This window comes from Rattus norvegicus, chromosome 5 (genome assembly GCF_021556685.1).
Source record: "Rattus norvegicus strain SHRSP/BbbUtx chromosome 5, alternate assembly SHRSP_T2T, whole genome shotgun sequence".
NCBI classification, from domain to species: Eukaryota; Metazoa; Chordata; class Mammalia; order Rodentia; family Muridae; genus Rattus; species Rattus norvegicus.
This window is the reverse complement of record NC_141538.1, coordinates 60,586,017-60,609,022: the sequence shown is the minus strand read 5'-3', so window position 1 is coordinate 60,609,022 and position 23,006 is coordinate 60,586,017. Positions and strand designations below refer to the sequence as shown.

General features: G+C 44.3%; 1 protein-coding gene across 1 annotated transcript in view; it reads left to right on the top strand.

Moving 5' to 3' along the window:
• Rig1 (RNA sensor RIG-1) overlaps positions 1-23,006 on the top strand; it is a 49,549-nt gene that overhangs the window by 24,184 nt on the left and 2,359 nt on the right. Inside the window, 7 exon segments of the mRNA NM_001395071.1 lie at positions 1,574-1,731; positions 2,611-2,746; positions 5,324-5,472; positions 11,281-11,371; positions 13,294-13,464; positions 14,437-14,588; positions 21,305-21,448. Coding sequence (NP_001382000.1) covers positions 1,574-1,731; positions 2,611-2,746; positions 5,324-5,472; positions 11,281-11,371; positions 13,294-13,464; positions 14,437-14,588; positions 21,305-21,448 — 1,001 coding nt within the window.

Below are 23,006 nucleotides of genomic sequence, written 5' to 3'. Positions count from 1 at the left end.
GGTAAAGAGACAGCTAGGCGGACTACCTAGGAACAAGCTGACACGGTCTGACTAAAGCGGTGGATGGACAGACAGACAGACAGACAGACAGACAGGCATAGAGTTATATGACTTACTTTTTGTTGTTGTTTTGTTGGGTTTGTTTGTGAGACGGTCTCTCTGCGTAACCCTGGCTGCCCTGGAACTCTCTTTGTCGACCAGGCTGGCCTCAAACACACAGAGATCCGCCTCTCCCTGCCTCCCGAGGCATCCGCACTTTAGAATAATTTCCCACCTCATCACATTGAGTATCTGTCAGTAGCTGCCTCATTTCTTCTGGAACTTGGAAAGTTTCTCATTGTGAGCTGGATTTGGTGGTACCATCTCTACTCTCTGCATCTGGGAGCCTGAGTCTGAGGTAGCCTAGGCTACTACGTACGGAGCCGCTATCCGTGGGGTGGAGGCAGAGAAGAGCTCGCCACTGTTTCTTGTTGGTACCTGTCCTGTGTTATGTTACTGAAAATGAGTGGGTGTGGGGAATCATTTAATGCATAAATGCATTTCTTTTCTTTGAATTTTACCGCACTGTGCTTGTCTCAAGAAGCCCAGGACAGGAAACAATAGATCAGGCCTCTGGGGCTGTTTCCCCTCCGCCTTCTCACCCCTCCCCACACCAACATTCTCCTCAGAGTCTGAATCGCTGTGGATCCCACAGCTGAACCAAGCGGTTGAGGCTTGCCTTCCATGCAGATGCTTCCAGGATAGATATGTTTGAGCTCCGCCTTGTGGTTGGTGCTGTGAATGCCGCTGTGAGATGAGGTGTTCAGACCTCATAGCAAAGTGGAGCATGCTGGGAAGGGTCCTGGTGCTCCCAGTTTTATATAACGGTCTCGGATGAAGCTCTTGAGGCTTGTTATTCTAATGGCATCTTCATTTTGAAAGGCAAAGTGCGTTTCTCCTCCTCCTCGCCCCTCCCCCTCCTCTTCTTCATTCTCTATTATTTTATTTCTGAACTACTTTGCTGTTAGCCCCTTAAGCCTGTAGACCTTAGACACCACAGAGCTAGGTTTGAATTCTTGCCTTACCCACACAATATGACCATTACGACATTGGGTAAATTAATTAGTTTTCCTTTTATAGAAGATTTATTTACTTAAAAAATTATGTGTATGTGCATGTGTGGGATGAGTGCTGTTCCCTCCAGGGGCCAGAAGAGGGCATTGAAAACCCCTGGATTTACAGGTGGTTGGAAGCCGCACAATATGAGTGCGGGGGAACTGAACTTGGGTCCTCTACAAGAGCCTAACTACTGAGCCACCACTCCAGCTCCTTACACAGTCTTTCTGAATCTGTTTCCTCCTTTTTTTTTAAAATGAAATCTTGACCTCATGAAATTAGGAAAACTCAATGCAATTATGAACTTTGATTTTGGGTCATTTAGTAAATAGTTATTTTATACCCTCTGCCCCACACATAGCTGAGGACTCAAGTCTACCTCAGGATAAACCTCTTCCTTATAATGAATAGGAAAGAAAATCAGAAGGACCAATGCTTGCAAACCTTTTATTTATTTATTTCTGTTCTTATGATCTAGGAAAGTTCTTTCAAATTCAAAATCGAGAATTTGGCACCCAGAAATATGAGCAGTGGATTGTCGCCGTTCACAAAGCATGCACAGTGTTTCAGATGCCTGACAAAGATGAGGAGAGCAGGATCTGCAAGGCGCTCTTTCTGTACACCTCCCACTTGCGGGTACGTGGCCGGGACATATCTTCTCCACCGTGTCTCCTGGGCTCTTCTGTGGTAGCCGAGAGAACATTAGCCTCTCATCAAATCCAAGAGCTTAATGAGGAACCTTTCCAAGTCGTCACCGACCTCATTTGTTGACTGACATTTATCAGCGAGTCTCCATGACTGGGACGAAGGCTCAGAGGCTCAGAGCCTAGGCCATGCCTCCCTTAGCTTTCGATTGCTGACCACGGTCTAATTGAGCTGAAGAAGTGGCTTCTGTGGTCACATCCTGATGCTTGTGTGGTCTTAACTTTATATAAAGCCACGTATTAGAACCCTGGGAGCTCTGGTTAACACAGAGGGAAGGAGGAACCGTAAGAGCCCCCAGCTCTATTTGCTATGCTCTGGGAACTATTTAAAGACTTACATGGTGTGGACACTGTGGGTTTGTGGAATCTTAAGGTTTAAAGGACCCTCAGCATAGGTGGTAAGGGCCACCGTTATGAAAGGCCCATGTACACTCTAACTATGACTTGGAGTTTAAGGGGAAATGCCAAGGCTGACTTGCTTTTGTTACTGCTTCTCATGATATGCAGTTTCTCCACTCCCTAGGTGGAATTTTATAATCCGAAGTGAGTCTACTTTTAAATTTCTAGCTGAGTCAAAAATAGAAACCAGCTTTTGGTTCAGAGGGTTTTTTTGTTGTTGTTTTGTTTTGTTTTGTTTTTGTTTTATTACAGACCCTCTAAGGGCCATTCGCCTTTAAAACCTCAGCTGTACTGTATGAGAAAGACTTCTCCAAGCCAGTTTTGTGCTAATAAACACAGCGAGTTGAACTTGAGTGTAGTGAGCACAGGCAACCTTGGAAACATATTGAGACTCACTTTTCATTTCAAACAGAAATACAACGACGCCCTCATCATCAGCGAGGATGCACAGATGAAAGACGCTCTAAATTACCTCAAAGCCTTCTTCCATGATGTCCGAGAAGCAGCATTTGATGAGACTGAGCAAGATCTTACTCGGAGGTTTGAAGGTGAGGATGATTTCCAAGGTCGGAAGTCACCGGGGTCTGGTGGCTTGAGTGGCAGGTGTGTACATCTCACCGTTGTCAGCAGAGAACTCTACTGCCTTCAGACAGATCCGCTGTTTGGGGAAAGGGGAAACAGTGGGGTTTGGAAAAGGTGCTTCCCACAGGTAATAAGTAGTGCCATTCTGATTAATTCAGTGGTTTAGAAGGTTTAAGAACACCAGCACTTGCTCTGATGATGTTAAGAAGACTGTTCTTTATGTTCTTTCTCTCCTTCCTTCTTTCTTTTCCTTTCTCCCTCCCTCCCTTCTCTCTCTCCTCCCTCCTCCTCCCTCTCCTCTCCTCCCTTTCTTCCCCCTCCCTCTTTTCTTTCTTTCTTTCTTTCCTCCTTTCTTTCTTTCTCTTTCTTTTTTCTTTCTTTCCTTCCTTCTTCCTTCCTTCCTTTCTTCTTTCTTTCTTTCTTTCTTTCTTTCTTTCTTTCTTTCTTTCTCTCCTTCCTTCCTTTCTTCTCTCTCTCTCTCTCTCTCTCTCTCCCTCTCTCCCTCCCTCCCCTCTCTCTTTCTTTCTTTCTTTCTTTCTTTCTTTCTTTCTTTCTTTCTTTCTTTCTTTCTTTCTTTCTTTCTGTTTCTCCAGATTCTCTGTGGAGCCCTGGCTGTGCTGAAACTTGCCTTGTAGACCAGGCTGGCCTCAAACTCAGAGATCTGCCTGCTTCTGCCTCCAGAGTGCTGGGATCAAAGGTGTGTGGCACCATCGCCCAGTTTAGCATACTTCTAATAATGAGGAAAATGCCTTACCTCCTTATATTATAGTCCAAAGGTGGGAAGGCAGTAAATGGAACACGTTTTCTTTCTCCTTTCAAATTACCTTTCCTAGAAGCAATCACTATTAATAACTTTTTTGTTTATACCGTTATTTACTGTACATATGTGTGACATGCTGTGTTGGTAAATATACTGATAGTTCTCTGGGAGAAAATGTATACACATATATGTGCATACGTTTATTATAAATTTTCCAGATATAGGAGATGGCATGGCACACAGCCCACAAATAACAAACGTGGAGCTCTTCACAGTGAATCACTTCTAGCCATTCGTGTTCCACAGAATGCCTTTGGTGGTCTTTTCAGTACCCGTGTGCCCAGAGCCAACCAGAGGCTGCAGTCACCCAATACGGAGTTCTGAAATGAAAGTCAGTTCCATTTTCTGTTAATGCCAGGAGTGAAGAACAAAACGAAACAGCAGAGGCGTGTTAGGACCTCGCTGGCTTCTGGGAGCAACATCTTTCCGAGCCAGATGATAGTTTTTCAAACATGGGTGGGACATTTCTGCATTTGTACGTGACACATGAATGATAACTGAGTTTAATCCGCTGTATATGTAGCACTTTACAAAGTCTAGCCTGACGGTAAAGGAGGAAGCAAGTGCTTCCTCCCCACGGTGTGGGTATTTCTAGGGTCATCAGTCTGCCCATCGCCCCGTCGTGAGCTTGTGTAAACTTGAGCAGTAACACACACGGCCAGTTCTGCCACATATACACTGTGGATAAGCGGACGCCGAAGAGCATAGATAATAGTGAACTGTAATAGAATGAGCTAGGACATTAACAAGCGTGGTCATCTGTTGTATTAGCTTTCAGTATAAGCCATTGGGCGGCACGGATACGGCGCTGAATTTTTAATCATAGTTATATTTAGAACCAGGTCCACAAGTCTGAAGAACTGAACAATGGACCATCATAATCTAGTTTGATCTGGCTCTAGTATACCACCATTGTGTGTGTGTGTGTGTGTGTGTGTGTGTGTGTGTGTGTGTGTGTGTTTGCTTCTGTACACATTTATACATTTTTTTTTTTGGTTCTTTTTTTCGGAGCTGGGGACCGAACCCAGGGCCTTGTGCTTCCTAGGCAAGCGCTCTACCACTGAGCTAAATCCCCAGCCCCATACATTTTTTTTAAAGATAAGATATCCTGTGCTTCAATTTTTAACTTAAAATAACTTTTTGAAAGCTGGGTGGTTGTGGTGCACACCTTTAATTCCAGCACTCAGGAGGCAGACAGGCAGGTGGGTCTCTGGGTTCAGGGCCAGCCTGGTCTACAGAGTAAGTTCTAGGACAGCCAGGGCTACACAAAGAAACCCTGTCTCAAAAAACAAACAAACACAAATAAAAACTATATCTTTTTGATGTTTCCATATCAGCGGGTGTATATATAACGCATTAATTTTAATAGCAACAGTGTCTTTCCCTCCTTTGGTAGCTGGGATCTGTTGAGCCGTTCTCAGTACCCAGCGTTTGGCTCGGTTTCTGTATTTAGCTCATAGTCTCAACACTGACTGTCCTCGAAATCTTCTCCAGAGTTCTCTAAATAGAACTGAGTGAATTCCGAGCTGTGGGTTACCGTGTCAAAGAATGTGTGAGCTTTATGTTGCTCAGCTGCTCTCCTAAAGGGGTCTCAGTTGGAATTACCGTTTAATTCTCAGACTTCTGGTTAACAGTGGAGAGGTTAACTGTTTGAAATAGAAGGCCACGGTTTGTTCTAAAACTTTAACATTTGTAAGCCTTTTGCAAAATGCTCTATCTGCAGAAAAACTGGAGGAACTGGAAAACGTTTCCAGGGATCCCAGCAACGAGAATCCTAAACTAAGAGACCTCTACTTGATCTTACAAGAAGAATACCACTTAAAGCCGGAGACCAAGACCATTCTCTTCGTGAAGACCAGAGCACTTGTGGATGTAAGCTCTGTGTGTGTGTGTGTGTGTGTGTGTGTGTGTGTGTGTGTGTGTGTGTGTGTATGTGTGTGTGTGTGTGCGCGCGCCTGCATGTGAGTGTGAGTATGAGTATGTGTAAGTGTGTCTATGTGTGAGTGTGTGTGTGAGTGTATGTGTGAGTATGTGTGTGTCTGAGTGTGTGTGTGTCTGTGTGTGTGTCTTTACAGAGTAGCCCTACTTTATTGAAAATGTTGCCCATTCTTCACTGCCCAATAATCAGGTATCACACACGTGTGTGTGTGTTCTGATTACTTATTCTGACACTAATCATTGTTTTATTGACCCACAGTCTTAAGTCTTGGCACTATCGAGTAAGCACTGCATCCTTTTTAACATTTAAAATCTCCACTTCCAGCCGTCGTGTAGGTTTTGATTAACGACTACTTAATCATTAGTGCTCAGATGTCTTATATACATCACAGTTTTCCTGATGTCATCTTTTTAAAATTATCTATTCAGATTTTAAACACCAGTTTTAAAATTGGGCTGAGGGCTGGAGATACAGCTCAGTGGTCAAGCGCTTGCCTAGCATGCGTGACTTTAGTCCCCAGTTCTGGGAAAAAAGGAGATCACCATTGGTGCTTAAGTTTTTACGACTCTTTTTGCAGGCTGGCCAAAAACAGTCCTCTGTGAGACAGGCAACTTGAAGTGTTTTCTGCCGGCTCAGAGCCTGCTTTTTAATTATCATAATAGTGTCTCTGCGCACTGAATCTTTCAGGCCCATTTTTCTGGCTTTGGCTTGAGTTTAAGGTCACAGTCTTTTCTCTGTTGTCATCTAGAAGTTTTTGAATGTTTGTGTTAATGTGAAGTATAGTTAAGTGATTTCATTTTTCCTTTGGATTTGTACATCCTATTATCTGTTGACAAGCAATCCTTTATTGAATTACTTTTGTAGCTTAGAAGAACCACCTGACTATATTTGGATGGACTTATTCCTATTTCTTATTGATTTGCACATCTGTTGCTTTGATCTAAACATCAGTTCTTTTTTTTTTGTTTTTAAATTGCTTCCTCTTTTTTTTAAATCTTATATTTTAGCGTTTTTCCTTTTTTTTCTTTCTTTTTTTTTTAAATTTATTTAATACTTAATAATAATTCTTTGGTTTCCGGGCAAACATCCCCTCCCCCCTCCCCTTCCTTATGGGTGTTCCCCTCCCAACCCTCCCCCCCTTGCCGCCCTCCCCCCAACAGTCTAGTTCACTGGGGGTTCAGTCTTAGCAGGACCCAGGGCTTCCCCTTCCACTGGTGCTCTTACTAGGATATTCATTGCTACCTATGGGGTCAGAGTCCAGGGTCAGTCCATGTATAGTCTTTAGGTAGTGGCTTAGTCCCTGGAAGCTCTGGTTGCTTGGCATTGTTGTACATATGGGGTCTCGAGCCCCTTCAAGCTCTTCCAGTTCTTTCTCTGATTCCTTCAACAGGGGACCTATTCTCAGTTCAGTGGTTTGCTGCTGGCATTCGCCTCTGTATTGCTGTATTCTGGCTGTGTCTCTCAGGAGCGATCCACATCTGGCTCCTGTCCATTGATGAGAGTGGGGTGTTGAAATCTCCCACTATTATTGTGTGAGGTGCAATGTGTGTTTTGAGCTTTATTAAGGTTTCTTTTACGTATGTAGGTGCCCTTGTATTTGGGGCATAGATATTTAGGATTGAGAGTTCCTCTTGGTGGATTTTTCCTTTGATGAATATGAAGTGTCCTTCCTTATCTTTTTTGATGACTTTTAGTTGAAAATTGATTTTATTTGATATTAGAATGGCTACTCCAGCTTGCTTCTTCTGACCATTTGCTTGGAAAGTTGTTTTCACTCTGAGGTAGTGTCTGTCTTTGTCTCTGAGGTGTTTCCTGTAGGCAGCAGAATGCAGGGTCCTCATTGCGTATCCAGTTTGTTAATCTATGTCTTTTTATTGGGGAGTTGAGGCCATTGATGTTGAGAGATATTAAGGAATAGTGATTATTGCTTCCTGTTATATTCATATTTGGATGTGAGGTTATGTTTGTGTGCTTTTCTTCTCTTTGTTTTGTTGCCAAGACGATTAGTTTCTTGCTTCTTCTAGGGTATAGCTTGCCTCCTTATGTTGGGCTTTACCATTTATTATCCTTTGTAGTGCTGGATTTGTAGAAAGATATTGTGTAAATTTGGTTTTGTCATGGAATATCTTGGTTTCTCCATCTATGTTAATTGAGAGTTTTGCAGGATACAGTAACCTGGGCTGGCATTTGTGTTCTCTTAGGGTCTGTATGACATCTGTCCAGGATCTTCTGGCCTTCATAGTTTCTGGCGAGAAGTCTGGTGTGATTCTGATAGGTCTGCCTTTATATGTTACTTGACCTTTTTCCCTTACTGCTTTTAATATTCTTTCTTTATTTTGTGCGTTTGGTGTTTTGACAATTATGTAACGGGAGGTGTTTCTTTTCTGGTCCAATCTATTTGGAGTTCTGTAGGCTTCTTGTATGCCTATGGGTATCTCTTTTTTTAGGTTAGGGAAGTTTTCTTCTATGATTTTGTTGAAGATATTTACTGGTCCTTTGAGCTGGGAGTCTTCACTCTCTTCTATACCTATTATCCTTAGGTTTGATCTTCTCATTGAGTCCTGGATTTCCTGTATGTTTTGGACCAGTAGCTTTTTCTGCTTTACATTATCTTTGACAGTTGAGTCAATGATTTCTATGGAATCTTCTGCTCCCGAGATTCTCTCTTCCATCTCTTGTATTCTGTTGGTGAAGCTTGTATCTACAGCTCCTTGTCTCTTCTTTTGATTTTCTATATCCAGGGTTGTTTCCATGTGTTCTTTCTTGATTGCTTCTATTTCCGTTTTTAATTCCTTCAACTGTTTGATTGTGTTTTCCTGGAATTCTTTCAAGGATTTTTGTGTCTCCTCTCTATGGGTTTCTACTTGTTTATTTATGTTTTCCTGGAATTCTTTCAGGCATTTTTGCGATTCCTCTCTGTAGGCTTCTACTTGTTCTCTAAGGGAGTTCTTCACGTCTTTCTTGAAGTCCTCCAGCATCATGATCAAATATGATTTTGAAACTAGATCTTGCTTTTCTGGTGTGTTTGGATATTCCATGTTTATTTTGGTGGGAGAATTGGGCTCCGATGATGCCATGTAGTCTTGGTTTCTGTTGCTTGGGTTCCTGCGCTTGCCTCTCGCCATCAGATTATCTCTAGTGTTACTTTGTTCTGCTATTTCTGACAGTGGCTAGACTGTCCTATAAGCCTGTGTTTCAGGAGTGCTGTAGACCTGTTTTCCTGTTTTCTTTCAGCCAGTTATGGGGACAGAGTGTTCTGCTTTCGTGCATGTAGTTTTTCCTCTCTACAGGTCTTCAGCTGTTCCTGTGGGCCTGTGTCTTGAGTTCACCAGGCAGGTCACTTGCAGCAGAAAAGTTGGTCTTACCTGTGGTCCGGAGGCTCAAGTTTGCTCACGGGGTGCTGCCCATGAGCTCTCTGTGGCGGCAGCAACCAGGAAGATATGCGCCGCCCCCTCCGGGAGCCTCCGTGCACCAGGGCTCCAGATGGTGTTCGGTGCCCTCCTCTGGCGTCCGAGATGTGTGTGCAGAGTGCAGTCTCTTCCGGTTTCCCAGGCGCGTCTGCCTCTCTGTAGGTTTAGCTCTCCCTCCCACGGGACCTGGGTGCAGAGAACCGTCCATCCGGTCTGCCTCCTCCAGGCTCCGGCGTTGTCCCAGGCGCAGGGGTCCCGCTGCTCCCGGGCCCTCCCCCACGGGAACCCAGAGGCCCCACACAATTTCCTCCGGGATGTGGGCAGGGGCGGGCAGTGCCGGTGGTCCCCCCCCCCCCCCCCCGCTCCGCAGCCCCAGGAGCGCCCACCCGACCAGGCGGCGAGGCCCCCCTCCCACGTGGCCTGGGAGCAGAGAGCTGCTGCCTAAACATCAATTCTTGAATCTTGAATCCATTCCACAGTTATGAGTCCCCTAGCTTTCTAATCAACTTGAAATGAAACAATGTAAATACTTTAACTCTTTTCCAAGCTTTTAAAGCCCCATTCCATTGTCTTATGTGCATTTTGAATCATATTGCCTACGTCTATAAGAAATGTCTCCTGGGATCTTTCTTTTTTTTTTTTTTTTTTTTTTTTTTTGGTTCTTTTTTTTTGGAGCTGGGGACCGAACCCAGGGCCTTGCGCTTCCTAGGTAAGCGCTCTACCACTGAGCTAAATCCCCAGCCCCTCCTGGGATCTTTCTTGAGCTTACACTGAATCTGTGGCTATGGGGAGAAAGCCATCTTAACAGTCTTGAGTCTTGAGACTGAAGCCATAGCATATTTCTCTGTTTATGTATTGTTCCTTCATTATTTCTGCTGTGTAGAAAATTACCTACAAAGCCAGAGCCAGAAAATTTCCAGCTTTATTATTTTATAAAATCCATGGGTCAGGGTCTGGGAATGACCGGATATTTATACCTCAAGGTCTCATGAGGCTGTTGTCAGCTCAAGCCTCAGGACCGACCTCTCAGCTCCTTTTGCAGGTTTGTTGGCAGGCTTGAAAAGTTGTGCCTCCAACATGGCAGCTGCCCCTGCCTACAGTGAGTAATATGAGAGACTGAGAAGAAGAGGTCCAAGTAGACAGTCACTGTCATTTTATAAACTTGGAATTGATATCCCAACATCACATTGCCCATATTTCAGAGAGAAGCTACAGAGTCTTTTTAGAATATAGGATGTGGAAGCCGTTAAAGGTTGCTTGTCATGTGATCTGTGCTGTCCTTTTTTTAAACATATATGGGTATCTTCTATATGTATGTCTGTATACCATGTGCATGCAGTGCCCACAGTGTCCAGGGTGAGGGAATGACATTCCCTGAAACTGGAGTTAACACACAGTTGTAAGTTGCCATGTAGGTGCTGAAAATTGAACTCAGGTCCTCTGGAAGAGCTGCCAGTTCTCCTAACCACTGAGCCATCTCTCCAGCCCCCCTTTGTTTTATTAGTGTTTTATTAGTGCTTTGTGTTTTTTAATATTTATTAGACCCATGTGTTTTATTAGTGCTTTGTCATTTTTAGTATAGAGGTCCTGTGAACATTTTGTCAGACTCACATCTAGGTATTAATTTTAGTATTGTCATTCTGAAGTTGTGCTTACAAATAGTTCTCAGTGTGGGCTGGGAAGACATCTCAGTAAAGTGTCTAAAGTACAGGTGTCAGCCTGGCTTTCAACAACCTGGCCAAAATTCCAGGTACAGTAGAGCATACTTGTAATGCCAGCCTTCGAGGCAGAGTTAAGCACAACCCGTGTGTGGGCCAACTAGCCTAACTGGCAATGCCCAAGTCCCAAGGAGTTAACTCAGTCTCACACAGAGCTAAGATGGGTGGCTCTTCAGGCATGATACCTGAGGTTGACCTCAGGCCTCCACATGCATGTACACACACATGCACATTCCTCACCAACATGGTCATCGTGTACACCTCCACACAGCACACAGATCTTCAAGTCACAGCTGCCGGCTGCTGCTATGTACTGTGCAATGATTTACACATCTTGACCTTTCACTTTAAAGTCTTGCTGAATTCACTTATTCTGTGTCTGAAAGCTTGTCTCTTTAATCACTTAAAATATCTCATAAGTTAAGACGTAATGAGCCAGACTTCTGTATCACTAGAATGGATTGTTGCTTGGAATTTCGGGTTTGTCAGTCTGAAATCTATTTGTATCTTCAATTGCATTCTCTTTCTGTATATGCATTCAATAAATCTAATTGGTGCAAGGTTTAAAGTTTACAGGAAGTGTGTTCAACTGGCCATTGCTTTTCACCTTTAGGCTTTGAAGAAATGGATTGAAGAAAATCCTGCACTGAGTTTTCTAAAACCTGGCATACTGACTGGACGTGGCAGAACAAACCAGGCAACAGGTATTTACGCCCAGTGAATTAGGTTTAGTATGCTAAGTATATAAAATGTATCCCACACGGCATTGTTTTAGTGTTTATATCAGTTAGAGCTCAACCAGAGAAATAAAGCTGCTAAATTATACATATGTATGTAAGTATGCTTGTTTGTTTGTTTATGCACTTAGACATAGAGTTTCTTTGTGTAACCCTGGCTCTCCTGGAACTCACTCCATGTCTCAGAGCTCCACCTGCCTCTGCCTCCTGAGTGCTGGGAATTAATGTCCCCCATGCCATCATACCCAGCTGTGTGTTTATATCCGTACAGAGATGTCTTGAAAATGAACACACAATTAGGCTGGCAGTGCAAGTCTGAAACCTGTAGGGCATTAATCAGGAGGAGGAGATCATGAGCTGTTTGGAACCCTGACCCCTGAACCGTTTGCTTCTCTGAACTCAGGGAAGGCCTAAACCCTCCTTCAAAAAGGGTCACAAGACTAGGTCAGGCCCGCCCAGATGAACTCACTTCTCATTTCACTCGACTGATTAGGGATGGTAACCACGTCTGCAGACTCGCTTCACGGAGCATCTGCTTGAACGGCTGCAGCTGGAGCTCTGCCTGACATGCAGTGCCTCAGAAGGCCAGCACATTTCCCTGCTGCCAAAAGCTACCCTAGTCTCATTGCATGCAGGAAGTTGCCCTTTTTTGTGTCCTACACACAGAGCCAGATAATTTTACAGCAACTGTTGCTTTCTCAGTACTTCTTAAGCCGATTTCTCTCTCCAAATTCTGGAAATAGAAACATTCTGCTATTCTTTACATAGTAGATTTTTTCCCCCTATCTACTGCCTATTTTATAGTTTTTAAAAACCAGTCCAGGCAATCCTGAACTCAAGCAAGTGTGGTCTAGAGAGTAAGGTTATCATTTCCTGGAAGAACCCTATGTGGCTGGTTCTCATGGCAGCCTTGTCCCAGGTCGTATCTCACTGTGTGACCTGTCCTCGCTGTTCCTCCTGCCAGTGCTGTTTAAACAAGTTTCCACTCCCGCTCTCTCCATCCTCGGGCCTTGCTCTTGTACTTTTCCCAAGTGGAATTCCTCGATCTCATAAATACAGAATGGATGCAAGTGTTGGATGTGTGGTTTCGAGTCTGAGACTACCCTAATGTGGCTGGACTTCAAAGTGAATCCAACTTGAATTTCAAGCTTTGTTACTGGCATACAAATAGACCCTTGGATATTTTGTCTGCTCCTCATGTACCTACACATCTACCCACACACCCATGCATTCATGCATCTTTCCGTCATGCATTTAGACCATACTCAGCTCCTGCTTCTGTGGAGCAGCCGTCCCTGTCATCTGCACCCGAGGTGCCCCTCCCCTCCACATTCCCATCTTACAGATCTCACCCCACTTCCTCCACCATGGCTTCCTGCTCACCATTCTTGTAGATAGAAATGTAATCTTTAAGCATCATTTTCTTATCTGCCCAGCCATAACCCATAACCGCTGACTGGGTGTTGGATGAATGAATAAATGGGTTAAGGTGGTTCTGCTATTGCTGTTTTCTGGACGATTCCTTCTCGTTTGATAGCTAACCTGGGGGAAAAATGTGAACTTTTACTAAAAAGCTACAGGTTGCTTGGTGTTTGGACATTTCCAGAGTCCCTCATCTGTGGCATTTTTGCTTCCTAGTTTGTGAAGCATGTTGTACCGTTTGTGCCTTACTCTCTTCATCTGTCAAATGGGGCAATAAATAGTAAGTTGTCCCCAGCTCACAGGTTAATGTGAATGGTGAAACCTGAGCTCTGTGTGTGTGTGTGTGTGTGTGTGTGTGTGTGTGTGTGTGTGTGTGTGTGTGAAAATAACCTTCCCAGTTTTAAATGGTTCTTAATTAGTAGCCGGTTTATGAGTGGGCTGTTCAGTATCCTCTTTCTCCAACACAGGGATGACGCTCCCTGCACAGAAGTGTGTGTTGGAGGCATTCAGAGCCAATGCGGATAACAATATTCTGATTGCTACCTCGGTCGCTGATGAAGGCATTGACATTGCTCAGTGCAATCTCGTCATCCTGTATGAGTACGTGGGCAACGTCATCAAGATGATCCAAACCAGAGGTGAGGGCAGCTGATGTCATTCCCACCCCGCCCGCATTCCGTGTGGCCAGTGGGTGTGTTTGTCCTCTGGCCTTTCTCCTTTCCTGAGCTGTACTGTGTGATTGACGGCACAGTTGACTTTGGTACTGGTCTAAAAGATGACTTACTTAGTCAGGACTGGGTGGTTGTCGTTTTACCAATGCTACTCCACTGTGACTCTCCACAGTGGTGCTGCCTGCCCGGCATTCAATGGCATATTCATGAAAATATCATGCCCACTGGCTTTGCCAGTCCGCAAGTAGACCTTTGACGGTTGTTGTGAGTAGCTCCCTGTACTCGGACCCAAGTCTTCCTTCCTTTTTCTTTCTTGTTTCCCCAAGCACAGCCCCCACATTCCCTTTCCAGAACAACATCTCTGTGCCTGTCACTCACCAGTCACATCCGGTTTTCATCCTCCTCCGTTTATTGTGCAGCTCAGCCAGCCAGACTCCACTTCCTGCTCGTCCAGTTTCTCACACACTGCCACTCTGCAGGTTCGGTCCTTCTCTGTCTCTGCCACACGTAGCCCACTTCTTCCAGCTAGGATAAGCGCTCCTTCAAATGCCCATTATATCTCTTTACATCTGTCTCTGCAACAGCACTGACGACTGCATTCCAGGGGTACAAACCCCTCTCCAAATTGCAGAAAGGTCAAATGGGCATGCATGGTGCCATTGCTGAGGGCTCATGCCTGATTATCTGTAAATCAGTGTTGCTGGTAATATGGCTGTGCAATCAGAAGCGTGTTGTTGGAGGCCCCATGAAAACCACCATAGGTGTTTTATCTCTCTGCTGAATGTGCCGGCTGGAACCTGCGTTTGAGTCTGCCCTTCGGTTCAGCTTCCCTAGAAAGCAGGATGCAGTGAATCAAAGTCGAATTCTAGAAATACCTCTCACATCTGTTTTCACATAACATCAGAGTTTTACAGTAATACGCAAAACGTTTTCTGGCAGGCAGAGGAAGAGCACGAGATAGCAAGTGCTTCCTCCTGACCAGCAGTGCTGATGTGATTGAAAAAGAAAAGGCGAACATGGTCAAGGAAAAAATAATGAATGAGTCCATCTTAAGACTGCAGACATGGGATGAAGTGAAATTTCAAAAGACGGTAAGTCTCTTTTTCTGTGCTACTCTTTTAGAATATGACTAGAAATAACAAATGACCACGGTTAGTCCTGAGTGTGTGTGTGTGTGTGTGTGTGTGTGTGTGTCTGTCTGTCTGTCCGTGTTGGTTTTTTTTTTTTTTTTTTTTTTTGGGAGGGTCTCAAGAAGCTCAGGCTGGCCTTGAACTTGTTATGGACCTGAAGGTGATCTTGAGCTTCTCGTCCTCTGGTCTCTACTTCTCAAGGGTCAGAATTAGAGATAAAAGGGAGAGTGATGGAATTCATGTGACATGATGGGAAGCCATATTGGGGGATGGAGGGGACCAGCCAGAGATGAGCGGGAGCTCAGTGTGGGGAGAGGGCAGTAGCAGCTGATAAGCATGACAGAGCTGTGTGAAAATGCCATGGAAGAAAACCAAAAGATACTGCGGTTCCTGGCATGAGACTCCCTTTTGTGGTATTTAATGAGACCTGTAGGGCTGGACTGAGCCTGCAAACTGGACGTCGTTTGCTCCACCATCATTAGAACAGTTGGGAATGCTTTGGTTGCCTTTCAGCAGCTTGACGTGTACAGTCCAGGGCGAGCCAAGAACTCATGTCTGTGGCAATAGCTTCAGAACAGGACGGTAATTCAGGAAATGAGGTAAAGATTATTGGGCCATTCTAGTTACAACCGTCATATAGTGTGATCTGAAATCTACATGTAGAAGTCTGTTTTCCCTTCCTCGTGGGGCCAAGATAGGACATGAGTGATACTTTTGAATGAAGGACTTCCAGCACGTTGTATATGCTCACAGCTGCTATAACAGTTCCACTTTGCTCTCTCCACCTGTGTGGGCGGGGTTGGGGTAAAGGATGGCTCATGTTAACCTTGCCAGGTGAGAATGAGACAACTATCACAATATTTGTGCCAAATTTGAAGCAAGCTTTATTAAATACTGGCCAGGACGATGGAAACTGGCCAGGCCCATGCCTGTGATTCCCAGAGCACAATGCTGACTTACATTAGTTAGAGGCTTATAGAGGCAAAACCCACCAGGCTACATTCTTGTCTTCATTCAATCGGGGACAAGTATACATACTGACTTAACTTCCTGCCTATGTATCTCCCACCTATGTGTAATCAAGCACATCCTGAGCATTTGAGGTAATCAAGCTTGTTCACAGAAGCCAAAACAAGTGGCTTGCTATCAGATGAGAGCACCAGCCCCCACCCAGCACTTCAGGAAGGTAACTATCTTTGGGCAAATGATGCTTATAGGTTAGAGGCATTTCCGTTTTATAGATCTCCTAAGCACAGTAATTTAAACTTAAAATACAACTTTAGCCATCACTCTCAGTGGATAAGGGTGCTTGCTACCAAGCTCGATGACCTGAATCTGATCTTTGAAAACTACAGTGTGGGAAGAAGAAACCAGCTCTGCCCTTGTGTGTAGTTATTTCTTTTCAACCATAGGTGTGGAGTCAGGTGGGGCAGGGCCTTGGTGGCATCTTCACCGGTTGCTACTGTTTGCCTTAAAGTTTTAACCCTAGTAGTAATGGCTTTAACCCATTGGAATTTAGAGCAATTACCAACAGTACCCTGAAGATACCTGAGATGACTAGCATTCAATTGAGTCTTACTGTACAATTTGAAAAAGCTATTACATATAAGCAAATGAAAAGACAATTGGATATCTATGGGGGAGCACTTATATATTTACTCTTTCCTACCACCACGTTCCTCCGAGCTTCAGCCTGCCTGAGATAGTGAGTAGATCTGAACCTTTTAATCTTTTATTATTTACTTTATATGAATGAGCATTTTACCTACTTTGCATGTCTGTGTACCCTGATCATGTCTAGTGCTCTCAGAGGGTTTTGGATCCCCTGGATATGGAGTTACAGGTGGTTATGAGCTTTGATGTAGGTGCTGGGAATCTGGGAAGAGCAGCCAGTGCTCTTAAGCAGTGAGCCATCCTCTCTCCATTCACTTTGATGTGTATCTTTACAAAGGAAGTTAACATCTGGGCATGATGGCACATAACTTTAAATCTTGGCATTTAGGAGGCAGAGGGATCTCTGGGAGTTCAAAGCCAGACTGGTCTACGTAGTGAGTTCTGGGCCAACCAGGGTTATGTGGAGAGACCCTGTCTCAGGAAAATAAAATAACAACAAAAGGGGGAAGTTAATATTAAAATTGTTCATAAAGAAATGTATATATCATATAAGCCTAAGGTTTCTTCTAGAAATTCATCCAAAATTAATTAGAGTTAGGAGGAAGTACACATCATGCAATGGTTTCACAGGAGTGAAAACGGTTCTTGAAAACAGGACCATACCCCCACTTTTCTTTTCCCTTTCTTTTTGATGGAGCCTCACTTAGCCCGGGTACTTTGAACTCCCTGTGTAGGTGAGGATGACCTTGAACTTTTGACTCTCCAATTTCCATACCTGGACTCTTTGTGCACCATACCCAGCTCCACTCCTCTCTCCATTTTATTTACAAAAACAAGAAAATCTTAGAGGCTGGTAGGAAATGCCTTTAACCACAGCCCTTTAGAGGTGGGCTCTGAGTTTGAGGCCAGCCTGGTCTACATAGCGAGCTCCAGGCCAGCCAGAGCTACACAGTGAGACCAAAGGAGAAGGGGAAGCTCAGTTGGGATAGCCTGAGGGTGGGAGGCCATCGGGATCTTGCATTGATTATTTTCTACCTATATTTATGGTAGCAAATCCTCAGTTTTATTTCTTCTGAGAATGCCTTCATTTCCCCTCATTAATCCTTTTAGCATTTGAGAAATAATTGTGCCTTTCCTTCTGTCCTGTGTGACTTCTGGGAACCGGCCGCAGTCATCCAGACTGCTTTTCCTTTGCAGAGAAAGTGTTTCCAGAGGTTTGATGATAAGCACCTTTGGGTGAACGTCTTGCTTTATATCATTTGAGGCTTGTTTGGCTTTCATGAATCTGTCATCATCTTGCTCTTCCCAGTTCAGAATTATTCAGCCGTGATTTCTCTGACTTTCCAAATCCTGCTCTTTTGTTTCTGGACTCTGATGATGAGGATGTTAGCTGTGAAAACATCCTTCAGTAGCCATGTGTCCCAAAGAGTCTGGCTTTTGTTTTTTGTTTTTGTTTCAGTCTATTTTCTTTGTGTTGTTTGATCAGGGTAATTTTATTTGATAAATAAGTATATACATGTACATACATACATCTATACACACATACATACATACATACATACATACATACACACACACGTGTGTGTGTGTGGAGTTATTTTTCAACCATAGGTGTGGAGTCAGGTGGGGCAGGGCCTTGGTAGCATCTTCACCAGTTGCTACTGTTTGCCTTAAAGTTTTAACCATAGTAGTAATGGCTTTAACCCATTGGAATTTAGAACCCATTGCAATTACCAACAGTACCCTGAAGATACCTGAGATGACCTCTGGGGAACCCATATATTGTATATATGTATTTTGCCTGCATATAAGTCTGTACACCAAGGAGGCCAGAAAAGAGCATCAAGTTTCCTGGAACTGGAGCTACAGAGAGTTATCAGCTGCCATGGGAATTGAACCCAGGCCCTTTGAAAGACCAGCCAGTACTTGTCATTAAATGCTGAGCCGTCCTTCCATCATTTGCTCTAGCTTTTTATTTTTTAATTGGTTAATTGGGAATCTTACATTATACAGCCAATCCTACTCACCTCCCAGTCTTCCTATGTCTGCCCCCTCCACACCAAAAAAAAAAAAAAAAAAAAAAAAGCAAAAAAAGCAAATCCATTCTGTGTCGTTCATATACTCACTGGAGCATGATCAAACGCCAGGCTCCTAGAGAGGGTGAGTCTTCTTCAGCATCCAAGCCAGAAGCCACAAGGATTAGCGCAAGGGTGAGCCCTTGTTTAAGTTTTTAGTTCACAGTTGCTCCTTGTAGTCTGCTGTCCAGACCATCTGCCAGGCTTTTAGTGTGTGTGGGTCATTATAAGCCCGAATATTTTACATAACCAAGTGTGCGTGACTGTTCCCTTACCATGTCATTCTTATCATTTTCGAGTTGGTGTCTCTGAGTGTCATTTTTCATTCAGCATGGGGTCTTCCTGTTTCATAATATGAAAAGAGATGTTTAGAACTTAGATGTTTTCATTTGCTGTTACGGAGACTCTGAACTTTACTAGTTTGTGTTAGCTGGTTTCCAGCTTGACTTTGGTTAGGAGGCCATGACCTCATTAGGTCTTTTCACCATGAAAGCAGGTATCCAGCCTTTGATAGGGGGTAAGGGGAGGGGCCCACTCTTGCTGTGCAGGTAGGCCGTGTGTGTGTGTGTGTGTTGTGTGTTGTGTGTTGTGTGTGTGTGTTGTGTGTGTTGTGTGTGAGTGTGTGTTGTGTGTGTGTTTGTGTGTGAGTGTGTGTATGTGTGTGTGAGTGTGTGTGTTGTGTGTGAGTGTATGTGAGTGTGTGTTGTGTGTGTGTTGTGTGTGTGTTGTGTGTGTGAGTGTGTGTTGTGTGTGTGTGAGTGTGTGTGTGTTGTGTGAGTGAGTGTGTGTGTGAGTGTGTGTTGTGTGTGAGTGTGTGTTGTGTGTGTGTTTGTGTGTGAGTGTGTGTATGTGTGTGTGAGTGTGTGTGAGTGTGTATGTTGTGTGTGAGTGTATGTGAGTGTGTGAGTGTGTGTGTTGTGTGTGAGTGTGTGTTGTGTGTGTTGTGTGTGAGTGTGTGTTGTGTGTGTGTTTGTGTGTGTTGTGTGTGTGTGTTGTGTGTGTGTTGTGTGTGAGTGTGTGTTGTGTGTGTGAGTGTGTGTGTTGTGTGTGAGTGTATGTGAGTGTGTGAGTGTGTGTGTTGTGTGTGTGTTGTGTGTGTGAGTGTGTGTGTTGTGTGAGTGAGTGTGTGTGTTGTGTGTGTGTTGTGTGTGTTGTGTGTGAGTGTGTGTTGTGTGTGTGTGTTGTGTGTGAGTGTGTGTTGTGTGTGTTTGTGTGTGAGTGTATGTATGTGTGTGAGTGTGTGTGTTGTGTGTGTTGTGTGTGAGTGTGTGTGTTGTATGTGAGTGTATGTGAGTGTGTGAGTGTGTGTGTTGTGTGTGTGAGTGTGTGTGTTGTGTGTGTGAGTGTGTGTGTTGTGTGTGTTGTGTGTGTGTGTTGTGTGTGTGAGTGTGTGTGTTGTGTGTGTGTGTTGTGTGTGAGTGTGTGTTGTGTGTGTTTGTGTGTGAGTGTATGTATGTGTGTGTGTGTTGTGTGTGTGTTGTATGTGTGTGAGTGTGTGTGTTGTGTGTGTTGTGTGTGTGTTTGTGTGTGAGTGTGTGTATGTGTGTGTGAGTGTGTGTGTTGTGTGTGTGTTGTGTGTGAGTGTGTGTTGTGTGTGTGAGTGTGTGTGTTGTGTGTGTTGTGTGTGTGTTTGTGTGTGAGTGTGTGTATGTGTGTGTGAGTGTGTGTGTTGTGTGTGAGTGTATGTGAGTGTGTGAGTTGTGTGTGTGTGAGTGTGTGTGAGTGTGTGTGTTGTGTGTGAGTGTGTGTTGTGTGTGTGAGTGTGTGTGTTGTGTGTGTGTTTGTGTGTGAGTGTGTGTGTTGTGTGTGAGTGTGTGTTATGTGTGTGTTTGTGTGTGAGTGTGTGAGTGTGTGTGTTGTGTGTGAGTGTGTGTTGTGTGTGTGTTTGTGTGTGAGTGTGTGTATGTGTGTGAGTGTGTGAGTGTGTATGTTGTGTGTGAGTGTATGTGAGTGTGTGAGTGTGTGTGTTGTGTGTGTGTGAGTGTGTGTGTTGTGTGTGAGTGTGTGTTGTGTGTTTGTGTGTGTGAGTGTGTGTGTGTGTGTATGTGTGTGAGTGTGTGCGTGCTTCCAGTACACGTGGCTGAAGACCCCAGCTCCATCCTGATAACTGGGACTGCATTATAGTTTTGTAAAGTAGAAATCTTAGTTCTCCTTTGATACAGGTAGGGAGAGACTAGACCACAGGGCCTCCCCACCCTGGGCGCAAAGTAGTTATATTGTCTAAATTTTAGGTCCTAAAGATTTTGTTTGTTAGGCTCCCCTTTCCTGGTCTTTTTCTGAGGGACACCAGGCTTCTCTTGGAACTTTTTTCTGCTGCCCAAAGGCATTTTTGATTGTCAGCTGCTTTGGCTTCAAGTATGAACATCTCAGATGAAGAGGAAGTCCAGGGAACCCAGCTTGCTATTCCTAGCGCCCCGGTCCTTCTGGCTGGCCTGCCCTCTCCTCACTCTTCACAGTTTTATTTGGTTTGTCCACTGCAGCTTCCTTCTGTACTTAGCGAAAGCCTACGCTTGAGTTAGATGGAGCTGTGCTATGCAGGCACTGTGCTGTCTTGGAATCCAACCCTACATGTTGAGCTTGAGGGGAGGATTCAGAGGGAGAGGACTATTCCTTCCCTTGATCCATTCCTTTTGCTCATGCCTGAAGTGTCCGTATGATGTCTATTTGTGAAGGATTGCTAATGTTTTGCAAACCACTGAAGGAGAAAGCATGGCTCACGTGACTCTTTAAAGGCATGTTTATGGCAGTCCCTGAAAGACTAATGTATTTGAGTGCCAATTACAAAAGAGTTGGGGAGCCAAAGGAATCATTCACTTGAGTTTTACAAGCAAAATGATACAAATAGGTATGAGTGTGTGTGTGCGTGCCTGTGCGTGCCTGTGTGTGTGTGTGTGTGTGTGTGTGTGTGTGTGTTGTGGCCATGTGCATGTATATATATCTTTGTGTGTTAGTTATGGTCATTCAAAAAACCTTTCTGTTGGCATGTAGGTTCACCGCATACAGCTGGATGAAAAACTCCTCAGGGACAGTCAACACAAACCACAGCCCGTCCCCGACAGAGAAAACAAGAAACTGCTGTGTGGAAAGTGCAAGACTTTTGCGTGCTACACAGCTGACATTCGAGTGGTCGAGGTGAGTGGCCCTCGGTAGTTTTTTTACCCGAGTCCAATCTTACCATCTCCTGGAGAGAAATGCATGTAGCAAGAACGCCATTTCTCCTGTGGGCGTTGCGAGCGTTGGCCATGGTCCTGTATTAAGAAATAAAACCCTGATTCTATGTGGGGGCCAGAAGGCTGATGTTAGTGAAGTACGAAACAGAATGGTGGCACTGGCACGGGAGGGTAGAGGGAGGTCTAATCGTAGTTGCTCCAGACAGTCAGGCAGGATGGGTAAGGGTTACAGTTCCACAGCACAGGAGGGTGAGTCCTGCTTATCGTCTCTGATTCATTACAACTCTTACAAAGAGTTAGATGGGAGGGACTCAAAGGCTCGAGTATGGAGAGATGAAGACTGTGCGGGCAGAAGGGAATACTGATTCCTCTGGTGAGATCCCTGCATGCATGGATCAGTGCACTGCACACCGGAAGCGAGGACAACTGTGTGTTCTGAAAGACAGCCTCGCTAAGTAGACCAGGGTGGCTTCAGCCTGTCTGTGATTCCTCTGTGTGTCCCTGCCTCCCCAGTTCAGGGCCTACAGGCGTGTGCCACCACTCTCCAAAGAAATAGGTTGTTTTTTTAAATTTTTGTTTATTTTTCAAATGCAGGCATAGAGAACGAAGGCTATGCTAGGTACAGTGTTATGCCCTTGATTGGTTCCAGGAACCTAAGGATTAGGCATAAAAATCTGTAATCGATTTCTTAGTTTTAACGAATGTTTAACCGTGTGTAAACTGGAACGGGGTTAGAGACATTCACAAATCTTCTGAGGCGACTTTACTGTCTGTCGAAGATTAGACCAGAGAAAACGTTAAGGCTGTGATTTCGAAGCGAACATGGTGTAGTGTCAACCTGCCAGCAAGTTAGTGGTAAAGTGGGAAAATAACCGGAAGATGAAATTATAAAGATGCTTTCCTTACGGCTGCGCACAACGTGAGCAACGGAGTCGTTGTCATGACCAGTGTGGGTCCATCTTTGTCAAAAGGGGGGGAAGGCTAAATATATGAAAGTGATAATTCTGCTAGTGAAATTCTCTCTTCCTATTTTGTTTTCTATATTTCCTTATTGAGACAGACAATGCTTTTATAATGAAAACAATACACCTCATTTGAAAAAGAATGTTAACACTTGCAGGTTAGCCTTCGACCTTTCCCCCTTAAAACTTTCTTTTTTTTTTTTTTTTTTTTTTTTTTTTTTGAGACAGGATCTCTCTCTATAGCACTGGGTATCTTGAAACTCACTCTGTAGAGATCCCCTTGTCTCTGCCTCCCAAGTGCTGGGACTTAAAGGCATGTACCATTACACACGGTCCCCTCAAAACTTTTAACTAAAGGTTGGCAAAACAACAACAACAACAACAACAACAAAAAAAAACCCTCCAGAGACTAATCTTGCTGTCGGCATTCTTGCCACCAGCGGAGGGTGGCGGATGGCTGACTAGCTAGGGGATGGTTATATTACTTAGTATGAGGGACATCCTCTTTCCGAGTTGATTCTTTAGACGTTAAAGGTCCTTTCAGCTCCAATTTCAAAG